This window comes from Psittacula echo, assembly GCF_963264785.1.
Source record: "Psittacula echo genome assembly, chromosome: 4".
NCBI classification, from domain to species: domain Eukaryota; kingdom Metazoa; phylum Chordata; class Aves; order Psittaciformes; family Psittacidae; genus Psittacula; species Psittacula echo.
Window position 1 is genome coordinate 14,170,285 of NC_137738.1, and position 26,095 is coordinate 14,196,379.

Below are 26,095 nucleotides of genomic sequence, written 5' to 3' on the forward strand. Positions count from 1 at the left end.
ATAGTGAAGAATTTCTTCCTTATATCTAATCTGAATCTACCCAGTCAGGTTAAAGCCATTTCCTCTTGTCCTGTCACTACATGCCCTTGTACAAAGTCCCTCTTCAGATTTCTTGTAGGCCCCCTTTAGGTATTGGAAGGCTGCTATAAGGTCATGAAACACATGACTTTCTCACTTCCCAGAGCACTACAGACATGAGGAACAAGATCCTGCACCAGAGAGGAAAGATCCCCAAACTGGTGCCTGCAGTGACAGGGCCAGGCCAGGGCATGGCTCTGGTGAGGGATCAGGCACAGTAGGGCAGTGGGGTAGGTTGCCCAGGGCAATAACCAGTCCTGCACACACATGGGACAGCAGAGGCTGCTCAAAGCAGTCAAAGCAGAAGCCAGTTCTTGTCTATAGACCAGCACATACACTGCAGTGGCTGACGGGGAAGCAATCCTCAGAGCAGATGTGATTCACGCTCACCCTGGATGACTGTTCATCTCAGCCTGTGCTGGACCACACCAAGGTCGCACACACTAAAATCACACACTGAATCAGGCTTTGCATGGTTTAAGCTGAGCCAGAGCTGTGGAATTGCCTATGCCAGAAGAACACTACCATATGAAAGCAACATCAGCATGTAATTGAAATAATTTATTTACCACTAGAGCACCACAAAAACAGACATACAATGTGTTAAAATACAGAGTAATCGATCACCAAAGTACAACACAGCTGTCCTTTAAGTTCCTTGGGTTTTTTTTCCTTTAAACCATGCCAACCGTACAATTGTATTCATGCTAAACACATAAAAAAGGCTGTCCTACCCCACCCAGCTAAGTGCTAAGATTCCCTCTCAGCCCTAGTCAACCCCTTGGATCCCATCTTTCCAGGTACTGAACATTTCCCACCAGTTCTCAGGGACTTTGCTTAGACAGTGGCAATTCTTCATGGTAAGACCCCTACCACAGAGCCCTGTTGCAGATCCATCTCAGTATCATCCAAGGGGAGTAACATCAGACCTGAGTGGTGCTTAGCACTCACATTAACCAACTCTGTAGAGGGGAGTTTCACCCATGAGTTCTGCACATTGTAGGATCAGGCCTAACATCCTCGGTAATCAAAGGGAAATACATGCCTAATGAACAAAAAATCAAACAAAAAGTAGGAGCTTTATAATAGAGTATTTCAAATACCATCAGTGCATTTTGAGGAAAAAAAGAAGTAAAAATAAAAAGTATTTGCTCTTGGGGTAATGACTTGGAGAAATAAAGTTTTATACTTAAATTTAGAGCAAAACTCTAAACCCAAACCGAAATTTTCAGCTGCGTCCAGCGCATAGTGAGTATAGTTGGACAACTACACTATCTCCTATTCCACATTTTCAAGCTTCAAAACTTATTTCGAGCTGCATTCCCATCACAGGGAATTGCAAAAACATCTTTATGTTCTGTAAAACGCGTTCATCCTTGTCTCCTTTCCTGTCCAACAAAAACACAGTTCTCGTACTGAACCTGATAAAACTAATTTTGCTGCCGTATCCAGCAAAATCCAGAGTATTTCCTACCCTGAGGAGTTTCACTGAGTTCAGTGCATCTTCTCACTGGAGTAAGTTTGGCTCAAGCAAGTGTTAGCAGGACACATTTTTTCACTTGTTCATCTCAACTCACTAAATAAATCAGAAGTCTAACATACCTCCTCCTCTGCGCTGAGTCAACGGGTGGGATTAGATCATCTGTGGGGCTATGTTTCCATCTAAGCCATAAGTACAGGCTCTCCTGAAGTCCCGAGGAGCCGTGTGTATGCAAGCTACTGTGGTCCTTCAGCTTTGCAGCAGTGTTCTGCTGAAGCCAAGGAATGCTGCACTTCTCAAAACTGGAGCTGACAACATCAAGCTCAGGAATGTCCTCCTGACACCGCTTGGGTCAATGACAGAAAAAGTCCTTCTCATCCAAGTAGTATGTTTCTAACGTGGTTTTCCAGCTCTGCTGTGCAAAACCCATTTGTCATGTGAAATGAACTGGATGTGCCTTTTTCAAGATGTTTTGTGCTAATTTAGGTTGGAGCTTTTTTTAAATGAGCTTTAAACATGGAACTTTTTCTTTTTTGCTTTTTTACTCCTATAATATTTAAACCTGTGTAACAACCAAATCCTGGGAACCCCAAGTTCCTTTTTTATTAGTTTTTAAAAGACGCTTTTAAATGTGAACTGAATTGAAAAACAAAAATTGGCAAACTTGCAAAAATCACGGGTCTGATCCTGCAAATCCTCACACACCGATAGCCTATAGGGGCCTGCCGTGCCAAGTTAAAGGCAAATCTCTGTTCCCTGCAGCAGGAGCAGGATCAGTCCCACAGACTAACTGCAGGGACAAGTCCCTGCTGTGTGCAATGCCAAGGACATAGCCTCTGACCACAAACTGATCCCACTCGCAGCATAGCTGCGTCAAGATGCTTCCTACCAGCCTTCTGCACAGTGGTGAATGTCATTCCCTGCAAGGTTTCGCCTCGCTTCAGCCAGGCTGGGACATCTCTTCTTGCAACATCTCGCTCCCTGCCCATCTGTTTGAATGTCTATAGCCGAAATGAAATAAGAAGGTCAAGGAATCCGAACCGCATTGTGATTCCAAGTGTTATAAATGGGAACAACTGAGGAAGGAGGGGAATGGGGGGAGAGGGGAGAGACTGCTTTAATTCATCCTTTTTATAAAACAGAAAAACAAATGGAGTCAGGTAGCTTATGTCATAATGATGAACAATATACAAAGCACATGGATAGCAATTATTATAAAACATGTATTTGTAGTGCAAGTCAAAATATAGGGACTCTACTCATACTGGCCAGCTAGAGGGAAACACATGATTCTGAGTGATCAAAAAGAGCCCCAAATTCAAATTCAAACTCATGAGAGCTGACAGTATTACAGAGTACAAAAATACGGTGAAAATTTACACATTACACATAAAGTACTTATTTTTTTAATAGTTTACAAATAGAGATCTACAGATATGTTTCCAATTAAGCTGGCTTTTACTACCCACCTATTGTAATACTCTAGGTATGGTTACATATACCAAAAGAACAAAAAAAATCCCATAGCATAGCTATACAGCAACATATTAAGGTCTGAAGATTAGACCAGTACATGTTAAATATTTCACTGGTTTACTAAACTGACATTTTAAATCATTTACAGTAAAAAAAAAAAAAATCTTATAGACTTGTTTTTGAGACTGAAACAGTGTCCTTTATTAGTAAATTATTCAGTATTTAAAACAAGGGTTCGAGACCTTACAAGAAGCCTCTCTAGGCAGCTGGCATGGAAAATCAGGTATTTTAAAGGCAGAGTTTCTCAATAATAACTGATTTCTATTTTAATGGAACTAAACTAACCATTACTTTTCTGATTTGTTTGAGCTCGTGTTCCTTTAGGCTTTAATATGCATTTCTGGCAGTTTATTTGGTCTCCACTTTGTCCTCATTGGCTGGTTTTCTTTTTTTCCACTGGTGATACTGAAATGTTCATTTGATAGTTTTTACACACAAATAAATAATGCACTGTTAACTCTACAACTAAGAGGAATGGGTAGGATGCCTATTGCGTAACAATACAGAGAGATCAAGTAAGGCACGGGACAGATACAGCAACTCCACTTCATGGGATTTTCCTGTTTTTTTTTCTTTCACATAGTAACACTAACAGATTTCTTCCAGTGTTTATTTTTTGAAGGTTTCTTTTTTTTTTTCCTTTAACTTTGCTTCTTGTCTATCTCACGCTATGTGTAGGTGAAATGTAGGATAAAGGCCTTCAATGTTTTGCTTCGGATGCCAGTTTAAAAACAAAAACAAAACAAACTCTCAAACAGTTCAGTCTAGTACCACTTTTTTTCTTCTTTTTTTGGTTTTTTTTTTTTTTTTTAACACTGATGAACCTGGGTTTTCATTTGTCTTTCTTTCCTTCTCCCTCTCTCTTTCTGTTTTTCCTTGGTTATAATACACACACATCACACTGTTTCAGGGGTATTCTTTAGCTGCACTTGCAAGACTTTACGATCATGTTGGACAGCTGTTCGATTTTGGGTGTTTTGCCAATGTAGTAGAGGATGGTGAGAGGTTCCAAATCCTGGGACACACAGCATGGAGAGGCAGAAGCTTCTGGATTTATGGTGTTATATAAGCTGAGTACCTAGGAGAAAGGAAAACAGAGAGATTTAAGACAGCTACCTCATATGCCTTCCCGTCACTGAGGAGAAAATTCCTTCCTGCATCGCTTCCTCCCACAGTGCCTGAAAGAAATCCCAGCGGAAGCAGTATGAAGATTCCTGGATTTTAACATATTTTATGATTCTTCTGTTCAATCTGATGTCACGATCTGCCTGAGTTTCCTAAGTTTTTATCCATAATCTTAAACCTCATGCCTGGAGCCTGCCTTGAAAGCATAGCCCTTTGAATAAACACACACACTGTATTGATACGGAAAGAAAAACTGGATTGTTTTTATCTGTGTCTTCAGACTGCCATTTGCTGTTACAGGATTTTGACTTTACAAGTGCAGCAAAGGGAGAAGAGAGCCCATCAGAGCAGAAGCTCTGCTCTTCCTGACTTCATTTAATGCCACCCTGCAAGCATCAGGACTCAAGCTGCGGTTACTCCTGTTGAGATCCAGCTGTGGTGAAGTTAGCAGCACTGGTGCTTTATGTCACGTTGGATTCATATACATGGTTCTCTGCAAGGGAAGTACGCAGGGCTACCCACTGATGATGCATAGGTATTTCTGAGGATGCCATTAATGTGTTTGCCAAACACCAAGTGACCTTTTCCTAGAACTTCAACACAACATTTCCAGCTTAGAGAGACAGAAGATCTGTTCAGGACAGCAACACTAACTACTTTATTAAGCAACTTCTGACTCCTTGGGCAACTATCCAAACCACATATTTGTGACCATGACAGTTATTCTTCCTCTTTCCTTTAAAAACAAGTGCTGCTCCAAAACGTGTACACTACTACTCCACACCAGCACGGAAACATACTTATTTAATTTATACCTCTGCCTGCTGATATTGTTAATAGTACAATGCCACAGCCAGTGACAGCTACAAAGGATATCTATACCTGAGTCTGTAAGCTCAGGATGAACATGCTACCATGGCTTTATACACAAAGGGAAAACAAACTGCCCATTGGACACGAAGAGTTTTCCCTGCTGGCTGACTTTGATCTCGTATTTTAAGGGAGGCTTGAAAAAAGAAGACATCATTCTTAATGTGGACCTGAGGGTGAAATTCTTGCTTTATGACAACTGTGGTGCATAAGTCTGCCTCTTGCATTTACTGTCTAGACATCCTTATTGACAGTTGAGAGAAAAAAGCACTTCTCAGCAGAGTACTACTCATCCTAAGGTAGTTGGCTAAAATACTACATCTAATCCCTACAATAAGAAGTCCTATCTCAGATGACTATGACAGTATCCCAGATACAAGGTTCCTCCTTTGCATATAAGTTTTCAGGACAAAAATGAATATGTATTTTGGAGTAAAAGAAGTACATCTATCAGTACATTTTTATGAAATTCAACGAAAGGTCATAGTAGGTGGTAACTAGGTAGTATGACTCAGCCCTTTTGTTACTCTAATAATGCTTCCCTCAGTGTCCTTGCTGACCAAACTTATTGTGCCATCTTCCACTCATTCTCCATCATCAAAGGTCCCTTCTCACGCAGCCTCCTAAAGCTACAGCAACCTCATGCTCCCCAGAAGCATCCAATCCACCTACATGTTGTATCAGTGAATACATTAAGAACATAAAAACTCGAGGCCACTACATTCCTACTGCTTCAATGCTAGCTCGAGGTCATCTGAAGTCACTCTAAATGGCCACATTTCATCATTCTTAGTTGCTGGCACAATAAATACAAGCTTTGGGCACTGGTGCTGAAGTCAGTCCTAGAAACATAGTTCACCCTGCAGTTATAAAATAGAAGCTAAAATATAGAAAAAATATTACTTACTCTGCTGTGCTGAGTATCTGAACTCCATAAATATGGGCAGGCTCCTGCACAGAAATTAGCATGATATCCTTTAGGTTCATGAATCCATTTCCAGCCAAGATCCCTCTTGAAGTCAATATAAAGTGGACGCAGACAGCAATTATCCTGCACGTTCCTGGGAAATAAAACGCAGATAAACACATCAGTCATAACAAAGACAACACAGGGAATAATAAAGATAATCCAGTTCCTTGCTCCCTGAACGATGCTTTGCAGGCAGGCAGGTCTGAGTCCCAAGAACTCACAAACAAATCATATAAACAGTAGCTTATACTGTAACTGAAATCGAATGCTGAGACACGGCAGGACTTGTTTATACAGACATAGCTAATGGTTTCCCTGGAGGACCAGTGTTTTTCTCCAGGTTCTACTAAGTGGCCTCTCTAAGTAGGTGAGCAGAACAGAGGCGATAATTTGGCTGTCATTATGGGGCTGATGAGTCTGGGAATCATCCCAGATAGAACTCAGCTTCTGCTTTCTAAGGCCACAACCTTTCCCATCTGCCACTGTCTCTGTGAGACTGGAGACTGCTGGGCAGATACCTGCTGCACATAGACCCCGTGCGTCCACAAATGAGGGTGCAAGCTCTGTATACATGCCAACTGTAAAGAAACATCATAAGCAACAGCATTACACCTCACAAACTGGTACTACTGAGTAAGTATATGGAATATAGATGCATAGTTACCTAAAACAATAGGCAGCATCTAGAGCACGCTTCTTCCGCCGACTGGGCTGTTGCGACTCAAGTCTGTAGGAGGGTAATAACATTAGCAGAAGATGTGGGGTCTTCCCACTGTATTTTTTCCTATTGGACTTTAAAGCTTTCACATCACCACTGGAATATGTGTAGTCATCAATACCTTCAAAAAATACATTTTGGTGATAAACATTGTGTTGCTTTTTCTTCACAAATTAAATAAACCATCTCTTAAAAAAGAAGTTTCTCAGAAATGCTGGCATCAGCATGTTCACTGGGCAAGTGGGGGTGAATTTCAACCCAAGATCCCTAAGATATTCACAGTTCTCATGCTATCTATTGTTCAGCCCTCCCACATTTGGTTAGCCATTTAATGGCCTTTCAGCACGTTTACCAGAATGTTGAAATGAGTAACAGAAGATTATTTCAATCACTGCCTCTGCATTGCTTAGTTTCAAGTGCCCGAAAGCAATGATGCTTTTGCAACTTCACTTAGGGCAGTATTCCCATCTTTTAACAGCTATGTACCCTTGAAAACCTTGTAACACCATTAAAGCTGCTCTGGATACTTCACCTGCATTTCCCATTGCTCAATTCCATCCCATTAGTTTTCTCAATCTGAATTATCTTGTAAATTCTCTGTCTCCCATTGCCAGTTTATATAAATGTACTAATTTTCCCCAGAAAATTATTCTAGCCCCTTCGTTTGTATGGGTACAGCAAGAACATTGATCAAAATATTTCTTCTTAAAGTGTCAGTACATGACTTCACATTTTGTATTTTCTCTTGAAACACTAACTGCCTTACTAGCTTCTTGAACATGGCAATGGCACAGGCAAAAGCTCATAGCTCACATTATGCCTGTTGTTAAGACCCTTTTGAAAATTAATCTCCTGAAGCAGATGTTATTTAAAAAGATACACTTCTGGTTTTGTAAATTTTGCAATTACAGCGACTAAATATAATACTAAAAACTTTTTAAATACACATGATGACTTTAATCATACATACATGGATTTACTTAGAGAAAAATTCCAATACAGTGAAACAATGGTTAGAAAAGCTTAATACTTGATAAACAATATAGCCAGATCTTTGGAAAACAAATGAACCGAATCATGATATACTTAATGAGAGCTGCATAAACAGAATTTGGGTTCTAATATTGCCATAGTTTTATATGTACTGGTGGATGGTTAACTACAGCATGGTCAATTAAATAACATTTCCCTTTTGAAACTGAAACTTTAATGGCTTAAAAACACAAGGGAGCTTATGTGAACTTGATATATTTACTCCATACCACCTTGTCTGCTGTCCATAAGAAGCACTTATAACCATAACCCTAACTACACACAGTTTACTTTTTAATGCCCGCTCAATCCATTTTTTTCTACCAAGCTAACTGTCAGCATAAAAGAATACTGTGTATAACTAATATACCAATATCTAGCAATAAATTCCACATGCCAATATAGATATATAGAGATAATCAATATTAACTAACATAGTTCTGTTGACTTCACATGAAAATCAGACTTTCACTGCTGGAAGTAGGAGCATACAGACAGGCATACCATTGCTGTTTCTTCAACCCCACAATGCACTGGCAGTAGAACACTGTAGGACATTTATACATGTCTAGAACCTACTGTTGAGCTCTTCCCAAAGTGACTGATGCCATTGCTCAGAGTAATTTAAAATATTACTGCTACGATCAGAGAAAAGCCCAAATCAACAAACCCAAGAGCAGCAGGAGATAGTGGGAGAGCTGCAAGTACGTATGCAGGTACTCACAAAGACTGTGACCCTCTATACTCAGTGAGGACAAAGGAAGGTGCTCTGTAAGCAAAGCAACCAGCTGCTGCCTTACCTGTACTTTGGAAACTTGGCACAATGAGTACTATTTAACACTCAAATTCACTTAATTGTGTTTAACACTCAAATTAACACTTAAACTCTCACACAGCTATCTACTGCAAGCAGTTACATGAGTGCTAAACACCATCCTAACTCTACTTTCCAGCAACAGCCTTCTGTCCTAAGCTTGAACCACTACAGTGCTAGGATGGACAGCAGTCAAAGGGTTTACCTTGAAAACATTCAGCAAGTTTTCTCATGACTATCCAACAGTGGATGGTCTACTGTGTAACAGCCTTCCCTACACCCCGCAGTGTATCTGGTGTGCATGCTGCAAACTGTAATACAGACACTTAAGGACATAGAAGCTGCCTTAATGGAGGGCGATGGCTTATTCATGCCACCTGGTTTTAGAATAGTTCAGCTGATAGTTTTACCCTTGTGCCTTCAATACCATGTCCTACCAGCTGAGAATTCAAATTCTTAAATGAACAAGTTTTCAATCAGCTGAATACCATATGGCAAGGCAGTAACGGCTGTTTCCTTCCTCATTAGTAAGCACCACAACATTTTAAAAAAGTTTTTTTTCTTTCATTACCTGCAAATCTTGCTTCAAGCTCCTCACTTTTATTTGGGATGATATAATTATTGGAAGGCACGAAGGTGCAGCATGGACAATGTAAGCTAATCTTAAATCCAAGGTTCCTGTCTGCAAAACATAAAAGTAAGTTGCTTTTTTAGACATGGAATGACCCTGAAATACTGCTGAGTTAATGGAGAAGCAGTTAGGGCAGGAATGAAGGCAAAGAGCACTTGTCACCTCTGTGATGGAGCCATTCGTGTACAGCCTCAGTGACATCAAAAGACAACCATTCTCCTTCAGCTCTTGTTTTAACTACTTTGCTGTCGATGTAGCGCTGTCCTGGTGATGATAATTCTTTAGATTTTAGAACCTGCAAGAAACAACAAATATGATGGCCTATGGGTTAACATTTACCTGATTTTTACTACAATGGACTACCCACATTATAAAATAGCAGAAGAAACTATTACAGCTCAAACCTCTATGGAACAGATGTACATTCGGGCACATTTTCAGAAAGAATTTTCCTAGGGTGCATGGGGAAAGGTAAGTGTTATAAAAACATAAATAAATGAAATCAGCTTATGCTCCCAAGCAAACATTCCACCACATTCCTTTCTTAGAGAAACCACACAGAAAGACTGCCATGAAAACTTGCCCTGCAACACCAGTGGTCAAGAGACCATAGTAAGTGGAACATTAGAAGAGGCTATTTTACCTTCTTCAGTAATACACTGATTAGAGCATAATATCACATGCTAAAGTAAAGCCTGTACAATGTATCTGTACACTGAAGATACTGATCACCCATAGCTAATCTGTATGGCATTGCCTTACTCATGCTCCCAGCCTTCTTTCTGATACAGGTACTAGTCATACACTAAACAGAAGAAAACTTATTGTCCATCCAGGCAACCTGGGGGCATGCAGAGCCGGCCTGGCATGAACTGTGGCCACACATAGGTTTGTACAACAAAGTGATGCTGCTTTCATCCAAACACTGATGCCAGCTGTATTTGTATCAAGTTTCAGCCAAGCTTCCTACTGAGCATACAACAAAATAAATATCTGTGCAAAAGGAACCCAAGACACAGCACTGTGAGCCTAGAATTTCATATGCCCACAGTCCTCCCCTATCTGAACAATACACCGAGTGCCTTTGCACATACAAGCATAGCCTGCTACTATTTACCCTAACTCTAGGACAAAACCAACCAGGCTGTCAGCTGCTAACAGGTTTCTGTTTTCCTGGTTATCACTATGTTGACAGTTTTGTGATGCAGGAGGCTGGAATGCCATGCAACATTAAGTCACCTCCAGTCAAGATGCCATACGATAACATCACTTTGTTAACTTCTGGCACGCCAGATGTGCAACTTCATATATTGTTTCGGGTTCTTCCTCTCTTCAGCTATCCAAATCCATCTCCAAATGAGTAACTGACAATGTCTCATTGTTTCCTTTTATTTTCTCAGCCCAGACCAATCTGACATCTAGCAAACGCTGGTGGAATAAAACAATGGTGACACTGTGTAATACATGTAAAGAAAAATATTTCAAAAGACGTGTGAAATGATGTCATCATGATAAAATTAGGCTTTTCATAATTAAGGAGAAAAACAGACCTGAAAAGGCCAAATTTTGTCCAACATGCAAAGTCTCCCTACTTCTTTCAATGGAGTGCTGGACCTTTCAAAGGCCAACAGTGCAGCTCCCACAATATTTGTCATATGAGAACAGCAGCAGCATGACAAACTCTCTGACTTCTTTCTGATCAACATACATAGCAAAAAGAGATGAGAAGATGTTGGTCCAAATCCAGAAAAGTACTAAGTGCCCCTAGTAGGCTATGCTGAGTTCTCCAATAGACACTGAGGGCACGCAAACACTGAACATTGGGACTCCTTTTTATGAGGCAACCTTCAAACAAAGTGTTTGAACGACTGTTTACAGAGCGTCTGGCAGCAGCGAGGGGACTACCACTGCTCAGAAGTGCCAGAGGGATGAGAGAATCAGTAACCAATGCTGGGAAAGTCCCACTGAAGTACAAATATAACTCTGCCTTCCCTTTGGTCTTTATCAGGTCAACTCGAGTGTTTCTAAGGATGTAATGCAGCTGTCATTATGCAAAGATGTGTTGGGGCGTGGAGGGGTGTGAGGCAAATGGGACACAAGAACTTGGCTTATTTCTCTTCCTTTCTGCACAGTCATATCTTTCCAAAGACTCCAGAAACTGCATACCTCAGTTTTGGCAGTGATCTAAGGATCTGAAAGCAAATAATGTGACAAGAGCAATCTCCTGATGTTAACTATAACTGGTCTAAGATATGTTCTGAAGACTCAGCTGTGCCTCGGTATCCACAATAAAATGTCTTTATCACAGTCCCATAGCCACCAAAAGACAAAGTCGAGGGCTGGCAGTGTGCACCCTGCATGAAAGGCATTTGTAAAAGTACAAGAAATCATCACTGCGCATATCCAGTGGTAAAAAGAACATTCATCCTCACTGAAGAACAGAACGACAAGAGAAGTATTTGCAGGGTTCTCAATTGTAGGACACTGTGGGACTGGATAGACACTGTGGATTGAAAGAGCTTGATATTATCCATACTGTGGTATCTATGATATCTGAAAGTAAGGCTTCTCTTCATGTTGTTATGCTGCATGTTCAGGAAGAAAATTATGAGGTATGAGCTAAAAAGTCAGAAACTAAGTATGGCAGAATTTCCACAACTGACATCATGGGTTAAAGAGGCACTAGCGTTTCATAAGCAAAAGGCTGTTAAGTGTGATGAATGCCATACATAATGAAATTAGCACCTCTGCTTCAATCTCCTTCTCCTGGGCTAAGTATCTTTACGGTGTTAGGGCAATGTACTATCTTAACAACCTGACTGCATGTAAGCAAGAACGATCTAGAGTCATAATTTCTAACTTCTTTTTCTGTTATATTGCTTCACGTGTAGAAAGCTAATGGAGGATAAAATCCTATGCTGCATTCTCAGAGACTACTGTTTCCACAAAATAATCTGATGAATGACTCCTCACTTTTTTTCCTAGACTGAATTATGTGTTTCCATCCACACTGAAGCAATTGCACTCTACATTGTGCTAAACAAAGCGTCCTCTTTGTAGGAACCCACCATAAATTTTTACAGCTACAATAGGTTCTTCAAGTGAGTCTTCCAGAAACTATTACATGAGATAAGCCTTTCTGGGTTGTTCTGCCATTTCCCCCTGTTGGTTTGCATCTTTGCCCTTTGCACTACATTTCTGGTCTTACCTTCCCCATCAGCAACATACCCTTCTCTTCAAATACACCCTCAAGTATATATTCCCACTGAAAAAACTTCTTTTTCAGTATTTCCAATACTTTCTTTCTACTAGATCAAATAGTTGCAAAAAACCAAAACAAACAAAGAAAAGCCTTTTCTGTGCCTTGCAGCCTTTGTGCTTGAAAGCTTGTCTACTTCTTCCAACTCACTGATTGGTCTTAGAAGAGATATTACCTTTATCTATAAACATTGCTTTGCCTTCCTATAAACACTGCCTTACCTTTATGCTTAGCCCATTGTAACCACATCAAACACTGTTATCAGAAATGTTGATGAACAACTCGTACCTCCAGGAGGAAAATGAAGCTTAAAAGGTCTTTGTGCAAAAGAGTTTTCAGCACACTAAAAATATTAACTGAAGACAAGGGGTGTGTGTGTGGGGGGGGAACCCAAAACCACAGGGGAGAAGGAAGACTGAGCTAAACTTCCCCTTTAATCCTCTCTCATTTCCTTCTGGCACTTATCCATGCACTCCCCCTTAAAGAGGCAGAAAATGTTTGGTGTATCTATGGCTCACGATGTGGATGGCTAGGGCTTTTGGGGTGGGGGGAGTACCAACACCATCTGCATGTAGATATGACAGCTTCAATCACTTGTGCGAGTAGAAGATAAGAGTTTCCACACGCACAGCCTCATCTCACTCACTTCTGAGTAACACATTTAAATACCTGCATGCAAAAGTAGCTGGCGATGCACAACTGCATGTGTGAGTGAAAGCTTAAGATCAACAAACTCAGAATTGAGGTTGTGCAAACATCTGAACATGGGGATGATCTTCAAGGTATATCTGTTTATTTGGTCTCACTTTCAATATAGTGATAATCCAACACTGCCTTTTCTAATAAAGGATTACACAGGGAACATACGCATAAGATCACACGTGGGACTCAGCTGAATAAATGTACAAGTGTTACCAAAAGGTTATCCATCTTCTAGCCCAGTAAGCAAGTGATTTTCATTCAGTAGCAATGATCTAAATTGTAAGAACAATTTGGTTTTGTCTATCCTCTTTCTGTACAGGATGCCTCCCTTTCACAGGAAATCAAATAGTTAGCTAAAATGCTTGTTAATCACTTCTTGACAAAGTACCTTATACAGTTAAGACCTGCCTTCTAGATATCTTCTATGGCTACTACTAACCTTCCCCTCATCAATTAACCTTTCCCTCATCAATTAAACTTCTACCTTCTAAGCAACCCTTGGGGAAAAAACTATTTCACAAATACCCATGAAGATCCTCTAGATATCACATACATGCAGCTATTGTCAGCATATATCATCAAGGAAAACCAAGCATGAGAATAGACAAATAACACAGTTAATTGCAGAACAGGGCTCACAAAGCAGCCAGATGCAAACAAAGCATTGCTTTTGCTTGTGCAGCTACACATGTTGAGGAAGCCCAGTCAGGGATCTCTGTGATGACAGTGCTCACATGCCACCGTCATGAGGCCTGCCAGATTTCTGGTATTGTATAAATCCTGCAGAAATCTGCTTTTCACTGGTTCTGCAAAGGCATTCTCTTCCCTCTGCAGAGGGACACCCTCTGCTCTGCCAGCAGGGATCTGTCTCTGCTCCTCCTTGCCCGTTAGAGGAGGCCAGACCAGGACGCTATCTTGGGAGCATATCCCAAATCACCATGGCCAGGGCATTCAGCAGTGAAAAGCTTTGATTTTGTCACAAACTGGTTTCAGGAGAATGACAAGTTGAGTCTCCAGAAAATACTGATCTTTAAATTACTTCTGCCACCTGCTATGCTTATTTTTCAGATCAACTGGAGAGCATTAACTCATATTTAAGTATCAAGTAGCTGAATCTTCATTAAAATACCAGAGGATTAAATTGTTTATCCATATGTACACATTTACATTCTCAAGTAACACAGTTCTGTATATAAAATAAAAGCACAAGAATTGTCCTCATTCGTATTTATAAAACTGTAAATTACCCAGAGAACACTATATAATTCATGATAACAAACAAGGCAGAACAGTTGCAAAAGTAGCAGAAATATGGCTCCTTTAAAAAATGGGCCGTATCAGAGGCTGATATAAGCAGAGCAGCTGCATTCAGTGTCACTGTAATTATACTGGTTCAAAAACAAACCCAAAAAACCTCCAAAACCCAAGACTCTGTTAATAGAAACATAATTATTTTGCTCAAATTTTCCTTTGCCTACACCCCTTCTCAAATATATACCGGCAGCTAAAGCAGGGGATAACTGAATGAACACATCAGTGTATGTATTCTAGATAATAACCACAGAGAGCAGACACCAGAACAGACTGTCTTCATGACTCATTACACACCTAAAAGGAAAAAAAACTGAAAGACACACTGGTTCTTTCAAATAACTAGAGCTCCAGAACAGCAATTTGCTCAGTTTATTTCAGATTCGATAGTCTGGTCAGTAAGTACTTCTGGTCTTCTACAGTTACACAATCAGATACAGAATAATAGGGAAATCACAGTTAAGTATAATTTACAGTGGAATAGCTCTGGCTAATAAATTCATCAGCTCCGCAGCAAGCAAGCAAGCAAACAAAAAAACAACTGAGTGTGGCTCAGCAGCGATGGTACACAGGCTGATGCATCAATGACATAGATCAGCTGCAGCCAAGAACACCCTAGGGCACATCAAAGGCCAAGCTTTAGCAACAACAAGGGCATTTTATAGCTGGGTTTGAGAATTACAGTTGCCAACTGTTAGGAAATATTTTGGGTGACTTAAAGTTTCTTAAAACAAGTTGATGAACTTTCAAAACATAGTAAGATCATATGGCCACTTAAAAGAACCTGTCCTGTCTGCTGCATTGCCTTGGAACTTGGGATGGTCACTGCTGCCAGGCAGTGTGGGTTCTGCAACCACTGAATAGCAGTAAATATGACATTATCTTGTAAAAACCTGCTATTAATCTGTTTTCCCTTTCCATGCATTCTGATCTCCTCCCTCCAGATGCTGCTGGCTCCCTGGTAACTTCCTTCCTTCCCTTCTCTTCTCTGACACGTCAGACTCCTGTGATGTTCTTGAGTATTACAGCATCTTGGCAGGCTCACCAGTCTTTCTCCTACTTATCAGTCATTATCCATTGGAATTTCAAGCACCTTTTAAAGTAATGGAAATAACCTGACATGTAAGCTCAAAGTAAGTAAGCGCAAACAATGAAATGCAGTAGTATATGACATGCTAATGCTGGCTAACATCAGAGTAGAAGTAAGTACAGCTATCATGGCTGAAAACTGCTGTTGAGGGGAACCTGAACTAGAAGAAACCTGCGGGGGACTCCAGCCTAACCATCTGCAGTGGAATAACCACAACCAGCCACTTGAGGTTTCCAAATTCTTACGTACTATTCACCCTACTGAAAGATTCACTCACTGCCTGGTTCTAGATTACAAGTGTCTCCTCAGACAGCTCGCAGGGACTTCATCCAGCCCTTTCTGAAGCTCTAGGTTAAAAAAAGACCATGCTAATTCCCAATCCTTTCTCACTCCCTGGTTGAGCTTGATGTCTTCGATCCTGTCTTGGACACAAGGATAAGTAAACCCTTAATTCTGTTGTAAATCTCTCCAGTTTCTTACTCATTATATGTGGAAACATACATTATAAATTGCAAATGCTCCATATTACACCTTTTGCCAGGTAACTAGGAATCTACTGGCTATCAAAATCTTAGGTGCTTCTTATCACCACTAATGCAAGAGGCTGAGTGCAAAAATCTCGATGCAAATAACCTTTTCTTGTAACCACTTCTGCAAAAGAGTAATTCAGATTCTGCCTTCAGTGCTATGGAGTTAAAAGGGCTTTACAGCTCCCCTGCTTATCAATGGAAGTCTTTCCATTACTTGCAAAGTTCTCCGAATAAGGCTAAACTGAGGGCAGAATCTTTAGAGACTAGTATATGAGATGCAGAGCTCCTGCCAAAATACAAAGGTATGGAGTACTTGCCAAAGCTTTAAAAAAACCCCATAGCTCTCTGATCCATCTGCTCAGAACTTGCCAGACACGTTCTTCATGCAAACTTGCAAATAAAAAGAACATATTGCACACATAACCCAACCCGTTTTATATCTGGATGGGCTACAGCTGCAGTAGGATTCTCTTACAGTGTTGGCCATTACTTGCTTAAAGGTAAAAGAAGGTGAAGAGCAATGGGGGATAAAGAGATGAGCAGCTAAAGCATGGCAGAAAGGGAGGGGAAGTCAAGGATGTCATGGAATTGCTGTGACTGACTCATTGTAATGCCCTGTGGTAAGGGGATGAGCTCCGGGGAGAGAATGGATCCTGAAAAGGGATTTCCCCTCCATTTGTTCCCTAAGCAGGGCCTTCCTCCTGCCACTGAAGATACATGTGCAATGTAAGTTGGGGATACAGCCCTGAGGCCATTCAGCCTGATTTATGCTTAAGCAAGCAGGAAGACTCTGCACTGTATAAGCAGTAAATAAGAACAGAGTCTGGGGTCCTTCTCCTGGAAGATTCAGAAATATTGAGTGCAATTTCCTGCTGTTTAGGAGATTTTAAGATAGCTCCAAAGAAAGATTTTATATAAAACGAAGCAAAACAAAACAAAAAATCCTGTAAACTTATCTAGCATTTAGCTTTAACTTGCCAGAGGCACATTGTGTTTTATTAAAATATCAACAAAGAGGAGCCAAAGTCAACAAAAACAGAGTGGGTTCTCCTGTCTTCCAGCCAAATCCCCCAGATCCTGCAGGATACTCCTGTGTTCATCTTCCCTCCTCTTCCTCAGTTCTGTCACCGACAGCCATATCTCATACTCACATGCATTTACTGCAACACTTTGGCATGAAATTTTCTCTGTTACCTGAATATTTGGACTTTTTTTCTTACATGCTGTCTTCTTCCCCAAGTGACCCCTCTGTATTTCCTTTCTCTTGCCTGCATTGTTCTCTGTAAGTCATGATTCAACTTGTGGCTTTTTTCCCCACCAGTCTGACTTTCAGCACATGGGGAATGCCTGCTCCTGTGCTTTGAAGATTTCATTCTTGAAGAGTGTTCAGCCTTCCTGGCCCCCTTTGTCCATCAGTACTGCTTCCCAAGTGACTCTCTCAACCACCCTCCTAAACAGGCCAAAGTCATCCCTCCAGAAGGGTAAGGTAGCAGTTTTGCTGACCTTCTTCCTGACCTCATCAGGGATAGAAAATTCAATCATTTCGTGATCACTTTGCCCAAGACAGCCCCCAACCATCACATCACCCACCCGTCCTCTGTTTGCCAACAGCAAATCCGGCCATGCATCTCGTCTAGTTGGCTCACTCACCAGCTGGGTTAGGGAGTTATCTTCCACTACCTCCAAGAACCTTCTGGACTGTTTCCTCCCTGCGGTGTTGTACTTCCAGCAGACATCTGGTAGGTTGAAGTCCCCCATGAGAACAAGGGCAAGCGATTGTGAAACTTCTCCCAGTTGTCTGAGGAATGCTTCATCTGTAGCTTCATCCTGGTTGGGTGGTCTATAACAGACTCCTACCAGGATATCTGCTTGGTTGGCCTTTCCCTCGATCTTCACCCACAAACATTCAACCTTCTCACAACATGAAATTCCAGGCAGTTGATGAAACCCCACCACCTCTTTTTCCTTGTCTATTCCTTCTGAAGAGCCTGTAAGCCATCCATTGCAGCACTCCAATCATGCGAATCATCCCACCATGTTTCTGTGATGACGATCATGTCATCATTTCCCTGCTGCACAATGGCTTCCAGCTCCTCCTGTTTGTTGCCCATGCTGCGGGCATTGGTATAGACATATTTAAGTTGCCCTGTGGATCTGGCCTCCAACAGTGACATGCCATCTCCTGGCTCATTTTCCCAATGTATAATGTATACACACACATATATATATATATATATATAGCAATAAATCTATCAGCTCAGTGCCCCAGATTTCTATGCACAGCAGCACTGAGCTGGGAGTATGCACTGGCTTATGCCAGTAGCTAACAGGGATATTGTATAGTTCTTTAAGTCATCTTCAATAACTGCTCTGTTCCTGGCAAGTGGTAGTTGCATCTGAGATAAGCTCTCAAATCGCAGTGAATACGACACAGCGATAAATACTTCCCTTGTGCATGCTCACAGATTATTTGCCAAAGGATTGCACACATGGTTTCCAGCATACTGACTTTTTTGGTAGGGAATACAGTATTTCAACCCCCAAAAAAAGGGTTCTAGAACAAAGAGAAAGCAGCAATTTGATTAAATATGCTGCAAATCTACTTCCTGTGGTCCTGATCTGCTGCTGAGGAGGCAAGGGAAGGAGAAGGAAGTTGGTAGAATAGAAAGTTATCAGGCCCACACTTTATACTGAGTTTGGCACTTCAAAGAGCACTGTACCATACGTCTGCCATTTAACATAACCTTGTAACTTTTCAGATCACAAGAGTCTGGCTGCAGGACAGCAATACATGAATTGTGAGATCCAAATATACTCCTTTAGATGTGGGTCACAGTGATGGCAGCAGATTAAAATCAAATGCCCCAGGTGATATCTGTAATACAGACTTCCTGCGCCAGCTTGCAGCCACAAATCCTGCTTCCTGGTATTTTTTTCCGTGGCATTAGAGACGGCACTTTTTTGGCAAGGAAAGAGAGCAAGGCCCCTCTGTTCCGGATTATACGAAGATCAGTCTCGAGTAGCTCTGCTGCAGTCAGTGTAAATTGCCTCAGATTTGCACCGCGGAGATTTGGCCCACATCTATAGTAGCTCGCTCTAAACGTATTCCCTAACTGAAAAACAAGACAAAACACTGTCTGAATTGAAAGTATTTGAACAACCGACTGTGGTTTAAATTTAAATCTGACTCATAATGGGGTAATATGTTCCACAGCATCTTCCTGCTCATACCTCCAAGCAGTGAGAGAGGCCCTTAAAGAAACGGGGGTTACCACTGTCTGGAAAGCAGATGGTTCTTCCTAGACCCTGAGCAAGCTCCATAGGAGCCCACAGCATGGATCAGGCCCCTTCTCAACACAGAAAGACCAACGGTCTGCTCCTGCTTGCTCCAAATTCTTCACTGCAATCCAATGTGTTCCCAGGCTTCAACCTGGCACCGACTGCTTGCTCCAAAACTGCACTCTATTACGCTCTGTGACACATGCCCCTGACCCACAGCCTCTCAGGTACCCACACCCACAGCAGCCTCTGACGGCAATGACGATCAAAACCAGCACTTCCGTTGCATGATGCTTTATGATGTATTAACAAAACACGGCACCACTTCCGTAAGCAGTAATTATTAGTTGTTATTGCTTGACCGTCTGTACCTACCAAAACTACCTTAAAAAAGATACCACAATGCTCTCTGGATGACGGCTTTTTGCCCTGTGAGGGTTTTCACTCATCCAGCTTTGTGGTGGCGCCTATTTATTTTTTGGAATGTTTATTCATAAAAGACAAGCTTTTATTTTTTGAAGGGTGCAGGGACTTTATTCATAAATACAGACGCACCTTAATAAAAGAAACATGTGACGAAGGCTTCAAAGCAGGCAAGAAAACTGATGAACAAAGACATTCCCGTAACAACTGAGCTTTACCTGATCAAATTCCAATAAAGCCTTCATTTGGCATAAATCTTTAAAAACATAGCAAAGGCCACCAGAGGATGCTAAAACTTGTTTATTTAATATTATTCCTTCTCCCTTCCCCAAAAATAGTTTATCCTCTTAATATTTTCTGAAGTCCTGGTGCACTGAGTGAACCTGGCGCAGTAGAAGGATGGGAGGAGAAATGCGGGAGAGCACTCTCAGCATTGCTTCCTTCCTTCCTTCCCTCCGGCTTCCCACTCTCCAATGTGCTGATGATCAGCAGCACCACCAGCATATAACCCTCACTTTCAGACAGAAGAAACAACAGGAAAGACTAGAGGATTTAATTCCTTGTGGCTTCTCTTATCCACAGCCAAAAAGAGACAGAGGTTTGTATATGAGCCTTATAGAAAAAATTTAATTCCTACTTCTATGAGATTTATTATTTTCCATCCTAAGACTACTTAATATGTGCACTGCGCTTCCCATCTGTGCAGGAACACACACAGGATTGCTTAAATACGAAGATAAGTACGCTGGGTGAAAACAGACATTTAAGCAGCTATTTCTGCTCTCAGATATTATCACTTGCCCACTGGTGACAGACTCATCCAGGGCACCTCCAAGAGAATTAATCTCCAGGACCCACTGTCTGGAGAAACCCGGGGGACAGCAAGACCTGGCAAACAGATCCCACAGTCACTCATTCCCAGCATGAATACGATGGGGTGCTCCCTGCTCCAATCCTGCCTCGGATGTAGGAATAGGGTCCTGCTGCTGCACTGGGGGACAGGCGTGAGGGGCCATGGCCCTGGCTTGACATGCCAAGTAGCCCCAGACTGCTTTCCCGAGTCAGTGCAAACAAGGGCTGCAGGAAAACACAAAGTCCTTTTCTGATGTGGTTTGGAAAAGGGAGCCAAGTATAGCCTGAGGAAAGCTCAGCTGAAAAGGTGCAGTCTTGTAGTTCTTTTTTCACTTTAAGGGGTAGATCCATAAGGTCAGAGGACCACACAAAGAAAGCATCAGGAGGAGAAACAAAATATTTATGTTCTGCTTATTTTTTCCATTTATCCTGCACATCTGTCTCTGGCTGTTCCTAAAATAGTCCTTCAGAATAATACCATCCCTTCTGCACCAACAGCATACATACCACTATTAAACTGCCATGGGACTAAATCTGAGAGCTCCTGGGGAGCAGTTAGGAGACTTGCATGTGTTCAGGGATGGTCACTTTTCTACAAACCACAAAAAGAAGGCTTCTGCCCCTCTCTTCCTGCTCAACTAAGAAAGATGAGGGGAGAGGAGAACAACCATTCCCTGAAACTACAGGTATGAGAGGAATTTCCAAAACCCTCATCAAGAAGATCTCCTCAACAAAGCAAAACACCAGGCAACCCGAAACTTGAAAAACACCCTAATAATTAAGCGTTGCTTATGCAAGACAAAACCCCACATTGCTCCTTCCGGGCACAACAGCCCTGGCAAACCCTGCATGTATCTCACAAGACAGGATGTAGTGCTTACGCATGGAGGAGTGGTTGTTGCACATGCCAACTCCACTAGTAAACTCCTCTGCAAGACACACTCACCATGCATGGCTTTTCATGCTGGAAGCAAAGATATCTAAGTGAGCCTTCAACCCTTACAGAATGTATTTGCCTCTCCCACTTCCACTGAAATGAGCATTTTCCTCATTCTCCCTTTTTACAACCAACATTTGTATCTTCTTCCACTGCCAGACACCCCTATCTGCACTATAAACACATCATTACACAGCCCTGAAGCTCATCTAGCATCACTGTGATACTAATGCCTCCTACCCATCTTTCCTCACCTTCAGCTCCTTAGATTTTCTTCTTTTGAATCTCTAAAATTCATTACTAAGTTTTAGGATGCTTTCTATAGCACTGTCCTACAATACATCATGAAATATCTCAAGTTGGAAGGGAATCATAAGGACTATGGGTCCTTCCTCTTCAATTTCTCCCTGCTTTTGCTTTTCCTGTTAAACACTGCATGTGCTGTGATGGAGACTAGCTGCAGCAGTATTTAGGAACTCAGTATTTAGAGATTAGACGCTCCAGCAGTAGAGCTCTCGGCAATAAACCCATGTGCTTCAGACTGGCCATCACAGAGCTATTCAGCCTCTGTACAAGGTTTTGGGGAAAGCTGCATACAAGATTGCAAGAAGTAAGTATTGCCAAAAGCAAGGAGGAAAATAACCACCACAAGAAGGCTACAGGAGCTTGTAAGAAGTAAAGCAGAGAGAGAAATTAACAGGCAGCTTTTATCATTTTAATAGGTGCTCTGCAAGGGAAATACTTCAGAGACAACTTGCCTCTCTACAGCAAAGTAACATGTCCACAATATGCCTGGCACAAACACACACCGAGAGCTCGCTGCCTTTGGCTTGCCTTGTTGCTTGGTGGAGAAAAGAACTAATCCTACAAAAACCTGCACTCATTACTCACCTCACACTTCACTCAGCATACCCCACCCAGCCTAAAAAAGAAACTGCCTTACTCAGAGCTATATATTTATCCAAAGGACCTGAGTACCTGCCCTGGATGCAGGTGTCAGTCACTTCCATGGGCACAGGCTTGCTGGAGTCAGGCTCTCGCAAATAAACTCCAGCTGTTTCCCATCACAATGTGAAATCCCAGCCAAGCAAAGTCCCTTTCTTCTCTACCTCTGCTGAACCCTTTGTGTCCCATGTTCCTCAAACACAGAACAGCGATGAACCGAGCTCAGGCAACCACAGCTGTACTCCTGGCTAACAGGTCTCAAAAGCAGAACAGAAAGCCTGGAGATGCCATCAACTCCTTTTAGGATGTCTGAACAATAATGTCAAGCCAGAACATACAATCGTTTCAGCAGGCTGGTGTGGCAGTGTCACAGGACTCTGTTATATATATAGGTGACACCAGTGACTCTCATTAAAGACTCTTAGCTTTCTCTTTTAACAAATGACATGTTATTTATGCAACTTTTCTACCAGCCTGGTCTTGGGCAGGAAGGCATCCAGGTTGCAGTCATGAAGCCAAGCACTCAGTAACCACTTGTGGACCTGAACAACATTCAACTGGGAATCACACTTCTCTTACATTTAAACAATGTCTAACCAGTCCTTTCCTGCTGTCATCCACTAAGGCTGGCTTATACCGACACTTCAGCAAGCACATGAAACCAAATTCCCCCTCTCTGCACCAATTCTGGCCTGTACTTGACCAGAACAGGCAGGAAAAGGTGAAAATTGAAAGTGAGGGAGAAGACTAACTCAAATTTGCACCCACTGGATCTGAACCTGACTCTACAGTCAAAGCCAGGACAGTGCTCAGGCATAGCTAAGGAGGGCAGCAAGAAAAGAGCCATAGAGGGCCTCAGTACACTTTTACAAGGTGGTATTCTATCTGGCAGGGGTTTCTGGAACAGTCTGGGGTGTTGAACAAGTCCCAGGTTGCTGGAACAACTGTGAGTTTTACTCCATATAAAACTGCTGGGAGCTGAGCCCCTTTTGGTTGCTGTGTTTCTCAGCAAAGTGAACTATGCTTTAGATGAAATATGCTCTAGACAGTATCTGCACAAATACACAGGCTCTCTGTGACTTTAATGGCTTTAAAGTCTTTAAAGACTAAATGACATTAATCTTATCGACAAGAGTGAGAAAGTCACAGGGTCATTTTCTTCCTCACGCCTCAATCCCTGCATTGTCCACTCACTTTCCTCAACCCCTGGGTTATCATACAGAAGCCAGGTCTGAAACTCCTAAGCTTTGAAACTCAATTATTAGCAATGCCATTTATACAAGGAATGGTTAACAGGCTTCTTCTGAACACAGGCCAGAGAATGGAATTTGACTTCTATTTAAACTACAGTACAGGCCAGGTGTTGGGAGACAGAGACCCTGGGAATTATTTATTTGATGCCTTGTTCTGTCCTTTATCATTACATGATGAAACTATGGAGTCCTGAGGCATAACTGCAAGAAGTTTGCACATTTCAGCTTCATATGATTTTGAATAAAGTCCTTTCTAGGAAAAGCAAGGGAAATTGAACCCGGCCTTCAAGTGTTCAAGGCCACGCTGGCAGGGGCTTTGAGCAACTTGGTCTAGTGGAAGACATCCCTGCCCATGGCAGGCGGTTGGAACTGCATGATCTTAAGGTCCTTTCCAACCCAAACCATTCTATGATTCTATGAAACAACAGGCTACTTTGGAAAGATGGGACTCAGTTTCTTCTCCCAATGGCTTGTTCCACCAACTATATGGGTACAAGGTGGGTTTGCTACAAAAAGACACAGAGCTGATGTGTGTGAGATGCCAACCTACCTGGTACAGCTCTATCCGCTGCTCTGAGACCCGTGCCTTTGAGTTCTGCAGGCGGAAGACCCTGAACTCAGCCTTCACCAAGTTGGAGGCATTCTTCTCCATGGCCGAGACGTCAAATCTGACTATTCGGAAGTAAAGGCTGTAATAGCTCGGTGGGATGGCATCTGCAAGAAAGAAGTATGATTTTAGTTTTTTATTTTATGATAAAATACAGTGCTCCTTCAAACTGAAATACAAGACAGCCTCAGTAAGGGAAATATCTGTAGAACAATTCAGTTTCCAATGGACAATTTAATATTATTAACAATTTAATATACAAAAACCAGCCCCATATGTGTTTGATTACAGGAATACCATATTAAAAGAGATTAACAACTATTTCCAACTCTATATTCAGGTCATGTGTTTAAAACTCCTCTCTTTCAACATAGTGGTGGAAAATCCCGGATGCTTATGAACTGGGAAAAATCACAGGAGTTGGCATATGGCAAATGCCTTCAGACTTGCACAGACTTCACAGGAATCTGCGAAGACAACAAGTAACAGCAACTCATCTGATCTGTATGTTCTTTGAAAACCATTTCCCCCCAGAATATGGAGCATAAATTTGCCAGCTTCAGATTTTTTTCATATTTAGCTATTAAAGGATTTTACTGGAACAAAATATTCATTCTGATTAAGGTGACAAAGGCAGGAAAAAAAGAAAGGGAGGGAAGAGGCAAGCAGACACTAGACATTATGGCTTTAAACTGAAAGAGAGTACATTTAGATTTGATATTAGGAAGAAGTTCTTTACTGTGAGGGTGGTGAGGCCCTGGCACAGGGTGCCCAGAGAAGCTGTGGCTGCCCCATCCCTGGCAGTGTTCAAGGCCAGGCTGGACTGGGCTTGGAGCAACCTGCACTAGTGGAAAGTGTCCCTGCCTGTGGCAGGGGCTTGGGACTGTGTGAGCTTTAAGGTCCTTTTCAACCCAAACCATTCTGTGATTCCATTATTATAAACTGGATTACATGGATTTTGACCACCTGGAAGGAGTAAAAGCCATAAACATAAAACCCCTCACCATTTATCAGGAGGAAAGCAGAAAAAAGCAGTTAGAAAAATGGACCCAAGTATTCCATAACAGTGCTGAACATATCAGTTTAGGTTTCAAAACAGTCTTCTTCCTCCTTTCCAGCTGTAAACCCTGACTGAGGCTAAGCAGCAAAGCCCTTCTGCACAACACAGGTTACCCTAAAGGGTTCAGGAATCATCTGAGGCCATTCCACCCCATCCTGGCCAGCAACATGAAAAGAAACCTCTCCTCTTACAGTGTGAAAACTGAAGTGGATAACAGAAAAGAGGAAAATAGTATTTGGAGAGTGGGGAGGGGAATTTTCTCTGAGGAAGTGAAGCTCACAGGCCTCCCTGGGGCCACGTCAGCAGCAAGACTCCAGATCATAATTACAAAACATGAAGGTTTCCCACATTAAGGCAAGATTTGTCATGCAGTAGCAGGAGATGACAGCCTCATGTTAGGGAGGTGAGCAGTTCAGACACTGTGAAAGTCCCACGTCTTGTCTGAAATCCCAGCGAGTCACGTGCTCTGCTGCCTCCCTTGGCTACCCAGGCCATTAATCCAGACATCTATTAATTGAATAAAAAGCCTTCTTCTGGAAGATAACCTAATTCTGAATAGATGTAACACACACCAAGTCATCAATCCTATGTAA

The 26,095-nt window shown here is 41.9% G+C and overlaps 1 protein-coding gene across 1 annotated transcript in view; it reads right to left on the minus strand.

Annotated features, from left to right (window-relative positions):
- Positions 1-2,748: 2,748 nt before the first annotated feature.
- TGFB2 (transforming growth factor beta 2) overlaps positions 2,749-26,095 on the minus strand; it is a 62,937-nt gene continuing 39,590 nt past the window's right edge. Inside the window, exons 2-7 of the mRNA XM_080616616.1 lie at positions 24,386-24,549; positions 9,417-9,549; positions 9,195-9,305; positions 6,724-6,898; positions 5,997-6,150; positions 2,749-4,172 (exon numbers count right to left, since the gene is read on the minus strand). Of these exons, the coding sequence (XP_080472742.1) occupies positions 4,014-4,172; positions 5,997-6,150; positions 6,724-6,898; positions 9,195-9,305; positions 9,417-9,549; positions 24,386-24,549 (896 nt within the window). The 3' untranslated portion in view covers positions 2,749-4,013. The remainder of the gene's footprint in view (positions 4,173-5,996; positions 6,151-6,723; positions 6,899-9,194; positions 9,306-9,416; positions 9,550-24,385; positions 24,550-26,095) is intronic.